The sequence below is a fragment of the Molothrus aeneus genome, chromosome 5 (assembly GCF_037042795.1).
Source record: "Molothrus aeneus isolate 106 chromosome 5, BPBGC_Maene_1.0, whole genome shotgun sequence".
NCBI classification, from domain to species: domain Eukaryota; kingdom Metazoa; phylum Chordata; class Aves; order Passeriformes; family Icteridae; genus Molothrus; species Molothrus aeneus.
In genome coordinates, this window is record NC_089650.1 from 40,963,752 (window position 1) to 40,980,644 (window position 16,893).

The window sequence follows — 16,893 nt, forward strand, 5'->3', positions numbered from 1 at the left end:
TTTCAATCAGTATGTAGTAGATTATCCTTTTTGGACACAATTATATAGTGTACCTAATACAAATGAATTATGTGCTATTTCTATAAAAGCAAATTAAGATTAATAAGCAGTGCTTAATATCATGTCATTGCAGGATATTTGTGCATTGGTGGAAGCTAACTATATGAAACAGATTCATACATAGATTTTCATGACATTTCTCTGAATTTTGCAATTGAGGGAAAAATGTCAAGTGCAAAACCTCAGATTCTCAGGTGATTAAAAGAAGACATAGCTATTAAATTTTTGACACTATAAACATTATGAACATATTCCTGAGTTATCAAAGTAGAGAACCTGACCTTTTTTTTTCTGAAGAAATTTTTCAGCATTTGGAAACTTCAGCCCAAAACTGAAATAAGTCTTGCAAAGATTTTACATTTAATTTTTTTACAAAATGAAAGCTCATTTTGTATCATTTTGTACCATTTGTTTTGGTGGTGACATTATAATATAGGTTTGTTGAAATAGTTAATAATTTGGCATACTCCATCCCCTGCTGAGAGGGCAAAGGGGTAGTAATACAAAGTGAATGGAGCTTTGGGGTTGTCAACCATTTCTGTAGCCACAGGGACAATATTCTGCAAAATACTGCAAGTGCAATATTCACTAATGTTATATATTATAATGCACTGATTAATTTTTTGTACACAACCTTGTATGAGCCTTGGCCAAGTTCTGATTGAGTTTGACAGACAGAGTTTAGTCTGATAAGCTCTGGGTAGGCACAGGCTGCTTGGGCCAGCTCTTGGCACAGCAGCGTGGATCTGTCCTCTGCAGAGCCCCTGATTCCTGCAGCTGCTCTGCCCTGTGCCCAGCAAGGCAAGCAGAAACATAGCCTCAAGAGAAGTCTGCTTTTTATCTGCAGCCTAAGAGATGGAAGTCTGTAAGCATCCCCAAGAGAGCAGCACTCCTGCTTTACTCTCTGAATTTAGACAAGTCACAAAAAGTGACCTCTAATTTAGATAAAAATTGTTCCACCTTTGGCTGCCATAGAGATAAAGCTCATGGGACATAAGCCCCAAACCATTTCAAAGTCATCTCACCTGGAACCTATCAAGGATAACATGAAGCGAAGTGGTAGGCATGGAGAAAACTCTTTGTAAATACTTTTTTATTTGCTGCATGAAAGTGAGACAAAATTGAACATTGTGTTAAGCCCTGAGTTCCTCAGATCAGGAACTCCACAGACATTCCTTATAAAATGTTAGTTTTCAGTTCCTTCTCCCTTTTCTGTACCTTTAGCACATTACACTGTCAGGTGTGAATTAAGATCCATATTTTTTGTCACTTACATCTATTAGCAAAAGAGCTAGGATAATTGTGAGGTTTTGTTATGTAAAACTGCAGTCTCTCAATCTTTAGGCCTTTTACTCAAGTTAAAATTAAATATTGTTGCTGCTGTGACTCTCTAGGAATGTTTTTCTTCATCTTGCCTCATCTCTTTGCTCCCTCACTGCCCTAATTACTTTTTTCATTATTTGTTTAGCATGTTTGACTTTACCTGAATCTTGCACAGATTTTATTTCTTCTTTGCTTCACTATTAAACAAAAGTGTGCTTCATAGTAGACAGACATTACATCAGTGTCACAGAAAGAGAAAATATTATTTAGCATGTACATAAGTGAGCCTAAAAAGCCCCACACAGCTGGCCACTTTGAAAGATCATACCCCAGTGGTGCAGATGAAAGCTGAATTCAAGGCTTTGCTGCTACCTCTACTCAGATGTCCAGCCTGCTCCTGGGAGACTCCTTTCCCACATAAAGGCACCAGGGACAGTGTGAATCCTCAAAGCAGGAGAGTTTCTGCTGTTCCTGCCAACCCCTGGCATGAGTTACTCAGTGGGGAAAAGGGCATTGCCCCTCCTGATGAAAAAAGAAGAATGCAGAAAATCCTGTTTTCCAGCATCTGAAATTAGGGCATGTGCCTCATGTCTCAGCAATCACATTTAGAAACTCTGCATTTCTGCCCCACCTGTGTCATAGGGAACAATTACTGATCCTTCCTCCTTGAAAGTCAGTCTGGTTAGTGAAGACATTTACATATTCTTTTTACTTTTGCCATATCTAAAATATCTATGAGAAATGTATAGACCACACCTACTATTTGCTAAATAGTTCTTATGTCCTGATGATGTATTCAAAGTTTTTTAAGGACCAGAAGAGGTTGAGGGGTTTTTTTTATTCTGGAATTAAAAAAAAAAATATATATATATATTTATATATATATATTTATATTTTAAAAAAAACCAAGGCAGGTGCACAGGCTGAGGAGTGCACAGGCTGGATTCAGCTTGGGGTCCCAGAAGAATCACACAGAGAGAAATGTTAGTTTGTATGTGAAGGACCTTCATGCCACTGACAGCCAAAGGGGACCAAGGAAATCATGTTCTCCTAGGGACTCTTCAGCAGGCACATGGCAAGGTGAAGTTCCACACTAATATCCTCTCCATCTCCTCCTTATATAGGATAATGATACATGAAATTTGCCCCTGCACTAGGCTGCACCTGCACTATGCCCATCAGGATGCATCTACTAAGAATAAGCTCACTTCTATTTCTGGAAATTGGGGAATGGAGACACATCATTCCCATAAGTGGCAGGCATCATTCCAAAATCACTCCTGGCTTCAAACAGAAAGAAAAATCTGGAACTCATGTCAAAAAGATCAAAACACAGATTTGACACATCAATATGAAATAGCAATGAACTTATTTTTAGTTTTCAGTCACTGGATGCTAAATATTATCTAGAGCTTTCCCATTATGGAAAATCTGACACATGTAGCTCTTCCTGCACTCTTATGCTACTGCTTGGGGAGTGGGGTATGCACCTCCAGTAGAATCAAATCTTCTACCAAGAGAGAATAATCTTTTTGTAGCTATTGCCTGCATCTCTCTAATTAAACTCTATCATTTACTACCCAAAGACTGATTCCACAACGAAGGCTAAGTGCAGACAACAGCAGTCTTCTCATTGAGTTTGAAAAGAGGAAGCAGTGAAATGTTATGGCTCTTCTAAAAATAAGAGTAAGAGAAGAAATTAGGAGGTCACTTGCATGCTTTTCATTTATATTTGAAAGGTCACTTGTGGTCTCCCTCATGAATGATGTAAAGTTTAAAATAAACTGATATCTGAATTACTGTCAGCTTGCCAGAGCTGGAATCTGATGAGCCTGCAACTCATTCAGTGGCTGGCTGAGAGCTTCTTCTTTTTATGTTGCTGCCTTTTTTTTTTTCCTTTAATTTGAGGATTCTGGCTCTCAGAAATGCTTGCTCACAGTCATTTGTGCGTTATTATTAGCAAACTGTTAGACTGGCCCCTTGGCACACATTTTGTAGGACCAAAATAATTTTATTGTATTGCTTCAACATTTTACTGGTACAAAAGAGGTGAATTGACCATGAGGCAATCACAGCAGACCTTGAACACCTTCAACAGTATTAACTTGGTCATTGCTATTAAAATACTGAGCAGGCTCTTGAAGACAGTATTTTTTACCAGCTATCACATTCGTTGTTTTCTATTAGGCTGAAGTCATCAATGGAAAAGAAAGAGCAGGAACAAAGTTGCTGGGTTTTAAGTGACAGTCCTTAGTGTCATGTAAGACACAGAGCTGACAACAGAAAAGAATATGCTCTATCAATCAGCTTAGAATTTTATGCAAGTATTGCTATATGCACACCACTTGTTTCTACAGATGGTGATATAACTGTTCCTATCACTACCATCAAACAAGAATGGGAAGCAATCTGGCTGGAGAACAAGCATGCAAAAATCTTAACAAATCTATGGGAAGCTTCTTTGGCCAAAAAGATCACATGGCTCACTAGCTATTTCACAAGCACCACTATGAAAGTGATATGCCAACACCAGCAGCAATACCTCTGCCTAGATTTTACACTAACATAATCCCTAAAATATCAGGATACTAACTGATCATATATGAAATATTGTATGAATTCATCCTTTTACCTAGCACCCACTTTTCCCATGTAGTGCACCATCATCCTGACTAAATCCCAGTCTGCCTAATTTCCTCTTGCAATCTTCATGCAGTTAATACACCCCTTGAAATCTCAGCATAAAAGCAGACACTGAAGAGTCTGCTTTTAAGACATTTGCATGTTCTTTCAGAGCCTTCCAGAGAGGATGTTTGACAAAAAGAGTAATGTTTTCAGATCACATAGCCTTGGTGGGTGTTTCGTTTGAAGGCATCTATCATGAAATTGCTCCCAGCATGGTACTACTGTCCATTAAAAAATCTGCAACATTTGTGTGCACCCACAGTTCAGTGCAATTCCTGTAATGAGTGATTTATTCATTTATCCCAGTGTCTATGAAGCTCACATTATCATTTAATTTTAAACAAACTGCATACTGTGAACATTTGTAAGAGAGAAACCCATTAAATTCAACATTTATTCAACAGCTCCAATTTACACGCTGTATTATGATTCCTCCATTTTAAGAAATACAGATTTAGCTATATATATCTTGTTTGCTGTTATTTTTTATAACACATTAAGTATTTCATTTTTCCATCCACGCCATTTAGAAAGGAACTTACAAATATAAATTTAAGAACACTCATTGGCAATTGATTCAAATACAAATACAATACAAACATAGTCTCTGTAATCAGGCTTTTAACCAGATTTTAATACATCTTTAAAATCAGAAAAATGGACAAGTAGAAACATGTACATTTTGTAGTTAGTTTTTGTAAACTGATGTATCTAATATGCAGCATAAACTAAGGATTAGTACATGTAAGGACCAGTCAAAGCAAAAATGCTGGACTGAAAAAAATTAGACATTTTCCAAGTATACTGCCCATTTATGCATACTGCTAAAAGTCTATTCAAATTGAAGACTTATTTTTATATGTATAGTCTCTAGGCTTTTTTGAGGTTTTAATACCTTTCTGGTCCCTAAGCTTATTCTCTTATCCAGAGATAGCTCCAATATTGTCCCTAACATGGAGTTTTTACAGTAGAGGGGCATGGATTAGAATAGCTATTGTACTGGGCTCAGTGATAATGATTCATAAGGATCATGTTTATCTATACTGATGCAAAATACACAGCCTGAACTTTGGGCAAACCCCCCCCCCCCCTTCACTGAACTCAGAATTTAGGTCTGAAGTAGTGCAGAAGAGCAACCGGGCAGATGCTGAGCAGGTGCCAATTAAAATATACACTTTCTATACCTTAAACACTGTGCTATCTTCTGTACAATGCCACAGAGCAATATGAAAAATAGGCAAATGCTTATTTAGGAATTTCTTTTAAGTAAAGATTAGAATGGATTTTTTAAATGCATAGTGTCATCAAATGGGTCAGTTTGTAATAAAGCAGAAAATTAATCAAGCAGATTTAAATAAATCTGGTTTAAATAAAGCAGAAAATTAATCAAGAAATTACCTCTTTATCTCAAGTAATTCTTTCATACAGAAAGAAAAAACAAACCAGGGGTATGTATCTTTATTTTTTATTTCCCAAAACTCCCAATATTCTTCTATGACCTTTCACTTTCCATTGCAAAATTAAAAGCACAGCAAAACACAATACCTAACCAACAGAAGATATGCTTAGTGATGGATCAAAATAATACAGTGGATAACAGCCAAAAGACAATGTTCTACTTCTTCTGACCACATGTCATGAATATATAAAGAATGTCTTAGATAAGGGCTATTTTCCATGGAAATATTTATCATGGGAAATGTTTATCAAAAGAAATAAGCTATTTCTTGACTGAAGAGCAAGAAAAGTAATTGTTTTCTAGTCTTGTTTTAAGTTATGAGGAGTGTCTTGAAGGATTCCCTGAAGATGATACTGCTCAAAGGTTGCAACAAACATTATCAACAGAAAACATTCCACTATGTCCTCCAGCTGAGAACTCTACTTCTCATCAATATAGTTTACTTACTCCCTTATCTCTCTGTAAACTCAGAGTGATGAAGCCTAAATCAGATTTCCAGCACCTGTCTTCTTCCACTTTTAGACACATAAAGTGCTATTTCTTTTATTTTTTTAGTCCATGACAGTCCTGGCTATCAGGCAGTGACTGTCACAGATGGTAAACTGTATTATGACACACTTCTATCTATACTATCTTTCTAGTTCCTATGCAAACTCAGCAGCAAGAAATACAGAAGACAAAGAATAAAAAAGCAGAAAGGGCATAGAGAAACAAAATCCTTTCCTCTTCATTTAAAGTGAGACAGGCAGACTAATCTTTTTCATTTTCAATTTGCAGCCTGCATGCTGAGCCAAGACCTGACAGGGGAAGATTGACTGGTGCTATTTGGTTTCCTGACTGCAGGAAGTTATACACAGGTCACAAGAAACAACCACTCACAATTTCCTCTGCAAACAAAGTTTAGCAGAGAAAAAAAAAAACCAAAAATAAATAAACAAACAAGGATTTAAAAGCAGAGTGGTCCTAAGCAATTATACATTAAAAAAAAAGTTAAATAAAGAAAAATTACAAAAGTAGCAGCTACTGAAAGAAATAGACTAGAGAAATTAAAAACAATAAAGGGGTGAATTCATTAACTGCTTGATGCCAGAAGATCCAGAGGACATATTCAATGAGGATCTCAATAAAAGGAATGATTTCTAGGCAATGAAGTCATTAAAGTAGTAGCAAATAACAGGCAGAAAATATTTCAGCATGGTGTACAAATCTCTTGGAGACACAGAGATACTTGAAGCTGTAAACTCACATTCTCATCACTGCAATGTCTATCCACACAGCTACACAGCCACATCAGTCAGCAATACAGTCAGCTCTTCAGACCCACTGCCTGCCATCTGCTCTCAGTGTATCACCAGCAGCACATTTCCACTGCCACACTGTGTGGGTGCAGCCCCACAGCACTGGAGCCAGCACAAGGTATGGCTGCCACAGCCCCCAGCTATCCTGGCTGCACAGTCCTTGGCCATCTCATCAGCACTGGCACTCAAGTGATCACATCAGTTCAAGGAGCTGCTGCAGATGACAGCAGAAGCAACTGATTTTCCATGAGTCTGGCTGCCTGAGCTGGCTTGCTGCACTGTCATATCAACAACAGCACTGGCTCAGAATGATGTGGCTGGCATTAGGAGGGTGGGGCTGTGACAGATTCACATTGGCTCAAATTGCCATGAACCTCAACGTGCAGCCTGAAATCAGATTGTACCTACACCCCTGTTGCTTGCCCACACCACAGCCACAAATATCCATAAACCAGCACCGCCTTGAGGGTTAGGAATTTCTTCCCCATTAGTTTCCTCTCAATGCTGACCCCATCTTAGTGCTGCCACAAACATCAGAATGGTCAGACACGTGATCCTTACAGAAATAAAAGATGGGTGCTGCTAATATGGGTAATATCCTGTTTCACTGAGCAACTGCACAAAGCAGCAGACACTGACAGACTTTCCCTGTTTGGCAGCAAGACTGAATCAAGCCACTTTAAAATTTATGTTTAGCTACGTATGATATTCACTTACAAATCCAGAAAGAATTATCATAATAACCTACCTAGATAGAAGATTATGACTCTGTTGTCAGAAAAATGTGTTCTCAAAAATAAAAATTCATGTCTTGATGAGGTCATAGCCTACAAAAACTTGTTCCACGGGTTGTCTAGCCTTTCAGATAAAAAAAAAATGCTGGCTATTTGCCACTTCCAAGCACTGGACCTTGCATTACATATGCTGAACTAAAAGTTCTCCCCTTCAAATTTGAGCAAGTCACTCTCTAATCTTCCCTTTATCCTCTCAATCCTCTCACTATTGGGCTAATTTTCTAAATTTATCATCAGTTTCATCACTTTTCCTTAAACATCTTCAGTTTAACAAAATTTCTCAACTGGGGAAGCCAGAATTGAAAGCATTCTTGTGGTAGCCCTTGTTCCAGGTAAAATGCCCTCTTTATGGGAACATTTTACATTTACCATTACACTATGGTAAAACAGCTGAATAGTCTTCATGATGCTTAATAATTTTTCAGAATAACTGCTTCAAGAGAAGTCTGTATTAAAAGTCATTTGATGTGGCTTTGCTTGCTCACTCCTCAACACAACAGCTTTACATTTGATTTATTGAAACAATAGTGGCTCTCTCTTGATCTTAACAGAATGAGACAGACTAAGGAAATGGCTATTGCTCATGTGCTTTGAGGTGTGCCAGTAACCAACCATCCTGCAGTGCTACCAGTATAAGAATATGGGGGTTGTCCATCCAGACCAGCAGCAACACACCCAGAATCAGATGTTTCAAAAAATAGTGCAACTGGCAGATGTAGGAATGTGCCCCCTGTTGATGGAGTGACCAAATTGTCCTTTGTCTCCTTAAAAAGGGAATAAGCCCAGAAGTTTCTCTCCTCAGTAAGGTAAAAAGACACCTCATAGGACCTTGGGGACTTCACCTCAAACTTAAGGAAAACTAATTGGACAGAAGCAAAAAAGTCCCACCTAAGCAATTTACTAGAAAAAGAAGATAACAAAAGGGACTAATTGCTTTTGTGAGGTGTTTTAGCAGGAGCAAGAGCCTCTTGCCCCTGGCTTGGGTTTTCTCTGTAAAGAGCTTTGTTATTTTGCCTTTTATTAAAACTTTTCTGTTTCCAACACTACCACAGAAGCCATCCTGCTGATTTTATGCCATCTGAGGTGGCTGAGCTATCTCAGGTGTGATATAGGTCTCCAAGAGGTCATAAGATCTGGCCAAGGAGACCCCTGGATTTGGCAGAAACAAAGAAATCTTTTCTACTGAAGATTTCTAGTTATCTCTAGAACAGAGACAGCCTTGAGCCTTCAGATGCAACATTCTCTACAGGTGAATTAAGACAACAATGGATATTTTTCTATCTCTATATATTTACATCTAAGTTCTCAGTCTCAGATTTCTTTCCAGAGCCATTTCATCCTTTCAGTTAGTTCATGTACAGTACATTCCTCAGTTAAGTCATAGCTTGTGTATGGAAACATTTACTGTCATGTTTTTCCCCATTTCCCACCTTTCCATTTTACTGCTTTGCTCTTGTACTAAAACAGAGACAGGTCCTACCTCTCTAGAATTCTCATTTTCACACGGGAGCTCTTCAGCACAGCTCTGCTAATACTTACAAGAGCCTCTGCTTCCACTTAAGTGTCTTTTGACAAGACATGAAGAGCTGCTGCCCCAAGGAAGAATTCCTTTTCTTCAAATTGTTGAGAAAGTTATATAATAAGACATAAAAACTCGTCTGATAGTGCAAAGAAGTACATTTGTAAGACAGAAAAATTGAAAGTTACTGGCATCCCAAGTATTTAAGACATGTCAGCTTTCACTATTTTTATCCTTTTTTGACTGGAATCACTGAGAGTTATGCTATGGCATTAGTTTCCATCACGGTGTAAGCTTTGATGTACTGAGTTCTATATAGCTCTAAACAGTAGAAGTGATTAAAAGCAAAGTTTACTAAATTGCCACCAGTAAAAAGCTAAATGGAAAAGTCAGAAAGCCATTACCAGGATGTCAGCAGATGCATCTTTTAACTTACCAAACAAGCGCTGATGGAAGAGAAATTTCCCAGCTATCAGTCCTGTGAGAATGGCAAGGAGCCACAGAAAGACCTTCAAAAATCTCCAGCCTCCTCCTTCAGGGTATTTGTTTGTTACAAAGGAGAAACAATTACCAACAACAATAACATTGGCTTCTGTCTGGCTGTGGGATACTGGGTCCTCAGCAAATATTAAGAAGTTAAAGAAGATCACTAAGTAAGCCACAACTAAGCGAGACCACGGGTGCTGGAAGTAGTAGCGGAAGTCTTTATCCATCCTCAGATACTGCAGAACTGGGTTTTGCCTGTATGTAAAGACACAAATGCATAATGTTATATTACTCCAAATTCTCAGAGTTTAGGAGAGACTCACACATTTCAAAATCAAATCATTGCAACCTTGTCATCAGTAATTTTTAACACTTTAGACTTGACTAGAAATGAAAGTTTCAATCAAAAGATATTGTTAGATCCAGACACAGGAAAAACTGAAATGTCTCCCTATTCCAATGTAAAAGCAACAACCAAACATATGTACATTGCAGCACAAGATTTTCAGTTTCAAATAACTATACTTCATGCACCTCCTCCATAATTGGGCACAAGAAGAATGAATATAAGAACATGGCAAGATACCTAAAACCCAGATTGCCTTTCCAGCCACACAAAAAATACAACACAGATTTCACAAAAAAAAATTATGCTAAGCCTAAATGGAATCTTTTTCCATGTAGGAGAAGGATGGAACCAGCCCAGAAGTCCAGAGGTCTTCTACTGGAAGCTTAAAAGCATATGACCCAGAAAGATCAGAAACGTGTGCTCACATGAAAGAATAACATCTTGGAAAAGTTTCTAGAATTAATTCTTGCAAGTCAGGCAAGCCTGTATAAATCTTTTCACTGACTTCAGAGAGTACACCTATATTTTCACAACCATAAAATAAGACACCTTGAAAACAGACTGTTCTGTATGAATGTAAAAACTGTATTTTGAAACCTGCCAACTTATTAAGTACTGCTATAGAAACATGCGACTGACCATGGAGCATTTTAGTTGTTTGCCATTGATTTCTTTTTCTTTTATTTACAACCAATTAGTTGTTTCATCCTCTTCAACCACTTTGTATGCACAAAGATATAAGGCCTTTGTGCTGTAGAACACCAAAATTATTCAAGCGACACAGTGTGTAGGAAGAAAAAAATGTGTCTAGTAATACTGCTTGTTTATTACAGCATGAGTGTGGCAAATTTTTGCAAATGTCATATGCCCTGCAGAAAAAAACCAAAACAAACAAGAGCCAGCCCACAAAAGACCTAAAACCCCTATCAATTACTCATCCTTTCTGGGACTTCTAACTTAGGTCTTGCAAACATAGAAATGGCATGAATTTCAGTGTCTCCTTTTAGTTAGTCCCAAAATTATTTAATTCCATAACCCAATTTATATTAGTAAAATTGCAAGTAATCCTGTACCTAATAAATGAAAAGGATAAAAGAACCCCTCGACAGATTCAGACAATGCATTCACTAAATAAAATAAAGGAATAATATTCCATTATGCATAAATTACATATGAAAAAGAAAATAATACCACATTACAGAGTTTAAAAGTTGGCACAAGGAAGTGTCGGTTCTTCGAAAACTTTATGAAAAAACTGATTTAAAGTAGGGGTCGTTGCCTAAGAAAATACCACTCTGGGGAGATTAAACTGCCTTTAGAGCCATAAGGATGCCCAAAGCTAGTTCTTGTTCTCCTTTCGTTCTGTTACCATTAAGAAAAGTTTTGGTATTTCCTTATGTGTATGAGCCATCTTAAAACCCGAATGGGGCTGGAGAAAAACAACTACACGTCCTGGTATTTTTGACAGCTGCCGGATAGCCGAGAGTTATCAAATACCCAGCTGAAGACGCAGCTTCTTAGGAAGCGTTTTATAGAATCGGAAGCCAATATTAGCAACAGCAGCAGTGACAAATTGCTAACAAAAATCCTGCTCCTACCCACCTCAACGCCGAAAACGGGGGTGCCGACAGCGCCGCGGACCACACGCCCGTCCCAACCTGTTAAATGGACCGAATTCCCGCTGCCCCCGGCGCAGACCGGGCACCCGCGGCCGCCTCCCCCGGCGCGGTAGCTGCGGCCGCCGCCGCCCCGCCGGGCACTGGGCCACGGGCCCCCGCAGCGCCGCCGCCCGGGCCGCCCGCCGCACTCACCGCCGCGGGGATCCGGCGCCGCGGGCGCGCTGCCGCTGCCGCCGCTGCTGCCGCTGCTGCCGCCGCTGCTGCCGCCGCTGCTGCTGTTGCTGCTGCTGCTGCGGCGCGGCTCGGCGCCCGCCCGGTGCGGCTCTCGGCGGCGGGCGGCCCCGCTCCGCTGCCGCGGCCGGCAGGGCCCCCCAGCCCCTCGGGCGCTGACAGCGGCGCTGCTGCCGCGGCGTCCCGCCCCCCGGCCGCCGCGGGAGGCAGCGGCGGCTGCGGCGGCGGCGGCGGCTGCGCTCCTCCGCTCCGCTCCCGGGCGCGGGAGAGCGGCACCGGCAGTGCCGCAGCCGCGGCGGCAGCGGGCGGCGCCGCTGCGGCAGGGTCCCGGCGCCCCCGGCGCCCGTGCCCGGCCGTGCCCGCCCCTCCCACGGAGTCTGCCGGCAAGGACCCGAAACGTGCGCGATGTGCCGCGGGTGTCTTTATTCACCCCGCGAAAGGCTGCCGGGGAGCCACGGGAGCTTGTCCAGCCGCCGAGGTGAACGAAACACGAGCGGTACTCAATTCCCTTTGGTCAGACTCCGGGATTATGCAAATTTACAAACACGGAAAACAGGCGGTCAAAACTGGCTATTTATTATCCCAAAGCAAAAGTACAGGGCTGGCAATAACAGCCGGATCACTCAGAACGAGCTATGAAAACCCTCATATTTGGGAGGGGAAGGAGGTCTACACCCAATTTACTTACTTGGAAAGGGGCTAGGTTGAGGCTCCAGGGTGCACACCCAGTCTGTACGGTCACTGTGTCGGGCAAAATGCCCCTGTGCAGCCTGCGAGAGTTGTTGACGTTGCACTTCAGCCGAATTGTCAACCAAAGCCTTTTAATGTGGGATGTGGTCCCTAGTGCCAGTGTGCTGGTATTGCTGACATTCCAGGAAAACGTTTACAGGATGCTCTTAGCATTGCATTATGACTGGGTTTTAATGCAGTATGTACTAGTTCTGGTCATTGCTGAAGACAGATAAAACAAACTTGAAGTTGCTAGACACAATATATTTTTGGGAAAAGTCAGGTAGCTCCATTGGAGTGGGTGTCTGAAATTTGGCATCAGACAACTGGCTGCTTCAGGCCAAGGCATACAGGAATGTGGCTGAGATCCACTGAGGAATGAGGAAGGGTCTTAGAAGAGTCATGTTGCAAAAGACCAGCACAACCAGAACAAGCAGCAGAAGACGACATGTGAACCCCTTCTGTACTTCTGGCAACACAGTATTATGTATTTTTGTAAATAAATGTAACTGCTATTGAAGATGTCCAACATAATCACCGCATTATCTTCCTCAGTGGAATCGTCTGAGACCCTCAATTTCATGTAGAAAGATGCAGTATTCAGTATTTCACACTAACACACCCCAAGCTATCTTTACAGTAAAAAGAAAATTCAAAAAGAAAAATCATCATGTGCAATGTGAGAGTACAGAAATACAGTGAAAAGCACTGCCTGTTCATGCAACAGTTCTGTGTGTACTGCCACGCTTGCAGAACTCTGTCTCCTTATGTTCAGCTAATGAGAATCCACAGAGAGGGAGGCAGCATGCACTACAAAGAGATCATACTCTTCATGCACCTACACACCAAAAAATATTCTCTTCAGCTCAGATTGGAACCCACACTACTACAAAACATCCATGAACATTTTTTTCAGATAGTAAATCAGTGAGCAAGTTTTTGAAGTCACTAAGTTAATAAAATGAAAATCATCTACTTTTCTACTAAAGTAACCAAAAGCATAAGCGCTCCATATATCTCCCCCAAATTTCATGTTGCATTTGCTGTTTTAAGAGGAAGTTGATATAATTTTTAAAAGTGTAGTGTTTCACTCATATATAAAAAAAAGATGGGCTGCTCCTATTTCTTCTTTTTAACCAAGCAATCAAGATTTCCTTGATGAAAGACACACCTGAATAGCAACAATTAACAAATAATCTCAGTAGACAAGACTAACCAGGCCTGCTCAGTGAAAGCCAGGGACTGCCTGCAGCAGAAGAATATAAACAAACTCTTACCTACAAAACTGTCAGCAAATTAAAAAGCCAGAAGTAAAACCAGTAGGTTGAACCTAAAAAGCAGGCTGAATCAGGACAATGAGTCATCTTGAAATGTTAGTTTTGATACTTGTGAATGGAACTAATCTATCGACACTCCTACTACAAAATAGCACTTGTGTAAAGGCTGTCATTTTCCACCCAATTTTCAGCAGAACTGTAAGTATTGAACTAACCATATTGATACTACTAATTGATATTACAGTATCAATTTTTGTCTGAGTGTCATTTTGCACTCAGATATGAATCAGCCTTCAGCACAATAGTCTGTAACTGGAATGTTCTTTTTGTAATAAATTGTATGAAGCTTCTCATATTTCAGTTTGTGCCCATTGCCTCTTGTCCCTCACTGGATATCACAAGGAGTCTGTCTTCATCTTTACTCCTCCTCTCAGGCTTTTAGACACATCAGTAAGATCCTCTTCCTTGAGCCTCCTCTTCTCAAGGTTAAACAGTCATGGTTTTCTCATCCTGTCCTCCTTCTTTCATTTGTGGATGCACAAATGCCTCTTCCCCAGCATGATTCTCATTAGAGGTACTTCATTCCCTCAAACCTCAAACCTCCACTACTCAGAGATTGTGCTCTTAATGTATTTTTCTTCCATCCTGCTATTGTGGGTTGATCATGTCCAGCAGGTTAGCACCCACACAGCTGCTAGCTCACTTCTTCCTGCCTCTTTCCCTAGTGAAACAGGGGAGAGAATAGGAGAAAAAGAAAGAACACCAGTAGGTCAACTGAAAGATGGTTTAATAAGTAAAGGAAAAGATAAGTGAGAATTATTAAATGTAATAAGTAAGGACTAAAAAAATATATGCTAGGGCAACCACTCACCAAAGCCCACAAGCAGACCATCAGTCTCTGATAAGCAGTTTTGAATACACCCTCTATCTCACCCTTTTCCTCCACCCTGTTTTATTGGTGGGCATGATATTATGGATTATATGGGGTCAGCTGTCCAGCTCTGTCCTCTCCTAAATTCATGCCTACTTGCTGGTATGGGAATATGGGCAGAATGGGAAAGCAATACAGCCCTGATCCTGTGCAAGCATTGCTGAGCAATAGCCCAAACACTGGTGTGTTTTCAACACTGCTTTAGTCACAAACACAAAACACAGCACAATTTCTCTGCTATGATGATAGTCAATTCTGGGCCAGAACCAGTACACCTGTAAAAACATCCTTGGAACAAAAGACTCCCTGCTTTGGAATTTCCCACTCATGATTATGACGACATGTCTCAGCTATACCACTTCAAACTTACTCCTTATCTCATCCCCAACTCATTCCTTACTATCTTCTAAAAGAACAGAAAGCAGCACAATAAAACATGAAGCAAATGGGGGAGGGTAAAAACACACAAAACCTGGCAACAGTGTGTAACTGAAGAACTAAATAGTTGAAGAACTTAGAGGAAAGAAAAGGCAAATAGGTACATCTCGTGGAAATGAAGAATGTTAAGTTAATCAGAGACAATGATATATCAAACACTATTACTGCTGTACAATTAGATGTGAAAAAGTAGCATTGTGTAAAAAATATGGAACAGCAGAATGTTTCTGCTGCATATTTGGAAAACATAAACAGTAACAGTGTTTGCATATTACATAACATTAAATACTTTCCATTAAGTCAATAATATGAAAGGATAGTAAACTGCATGAACTAAAATTAAACACTTATTTTTAGATGGCAGGTTGAAGAGTTATTAAAAAAATAAATTAAAGACATGATAGACAACAATGTTAATAATAAAGTTTGCTTCCTAACTGCTGAAATGCTGAGGAAAATTCACAGAACTAGAAGAAAGTTAACGTTGTAATGAATGAAAGGGAGGAAATCAACCACATATGAATGCACATGTGCATACACATGTTAAGGCCAAAAAAAAATAGTGAAAAAAGCATTTGGATATAGATTTTAAGAAATATAAGTGATGCTCCAGCTAAAAATTTTAGTGGAATCTTAGGATATGGGTGATCAATAGGAACTTTTTGATCTTTGTCCACTAGGTTTTAGATTAGTAAGAGGAAGTTAGGGATTTTTTCATCACCATTGATAGGTTAAATCACAAAAATAAAATTTTGAGCAGAATTTAATATATAGATATTTATTATATATTTTTAATATAGAGATACCTTTACAATACTGGTGGAACTTGGAACAAAAAAGCAGTAGAAGAACCAGAACTTTACATGACCTTTTATTTATGATCAAGCAGAACTTCAGTCCTAGAGTCCAATGATTTCGGCTTACCAAAACTGAAGCAGAACTGACAGTTTTGAAGATGATAGTCCAATGACAAACCTTACCTTTGAATTAATTACTTACTTCTGTTCACCCAGACCAAGTTTACTCCAAGTAAGCATGATTCTACTTCAGATAATCCCTACTGGTTTCAAACAGACTGACAATATACACTTAGCCTTGATGAAATCACTAAAGGAGAACTGAATGAAATGAATTTACCCCACACATTAAACACCTTTTAAGTACATCTGCTAGCCATATGGATGCTTTCAGCAAATATAACTACATGTGACTTCTGCACTAGAAAAAGAAAGGAATAATCAGCTTGCAGCTACTCTGATAGTGGCATGTACAGACTTAGAGAAAACACAAAATAAGAAAAAGTGGGATCTGAGTTCAGCCTTACACAGATTCTATTTAACCACACTGTGCAAGTTGGTTGCAATGGTACAGGAAGACCATAAAAATAGAGCTAAATTGGAAGACACAAGGTCAGAAAAATAGCAAGTGGCAAGACAAGTTCTTTCAGAGAAAAAATATGTTCTAATGTTGCTGAACCCTTGATGTGTGGACCATCTTTGCTGGATGGTAGCACTCGAAGAGCTGTGATCAATGGCTCCATGTCCAAGCAGAGACCAGTGCTGAGGGACCCCTCAGGGGTCAGTAATGGGACAGGTGATGTTTAACATCTTTGTAGGTGACATGGGATTGAAATGCACCTCAGCAAGTTTGCCAAGGATACCAATCTGTGTGCTGTGGTTGATACACTGGAGGAAA

General features: G+C 39.9%; 1 protein-coding gene across 3 annotated transcripts in view; it reads right to left on the reverse strand.

Annotated features, from left to right (window-relative positions):
* Nucleotides 1-12,623, reverse strand: part of TMEM117 (transmembrane protein 117) — a 180,624-nt gene extending 168,001 nt beyond the window's left edge. Inside the window, exons 1-2 of one of the 3 annotated variants that reach the window (XM_066549909.1) lie at nt 12,512-12,623; nt 9,575-9,879 (exon numbers count right to left, since the gene is read on the reverse strand). In XM_066549909.1, the coding sequence (XP_066406006.1) occupies nt 9,575-9,851 (277 nt within the window). In that variant the 5' untranslated portion in view covers nt 9,852-9,879; nt 12,512-12,623. Of the gene's footprint in view, nt 1-9,574; nt 9,880-11,575; nt 11,683-11,784; nt 11,874-12,511 lie in introns of those variants that run through there. The other 2 variants (XM_066549908.1, XM_066549906.1) reach the window with 2 other exon arrangements.
* Nucleotides 12,624-16,893: the final 4,270 nt, after the last annotated feature.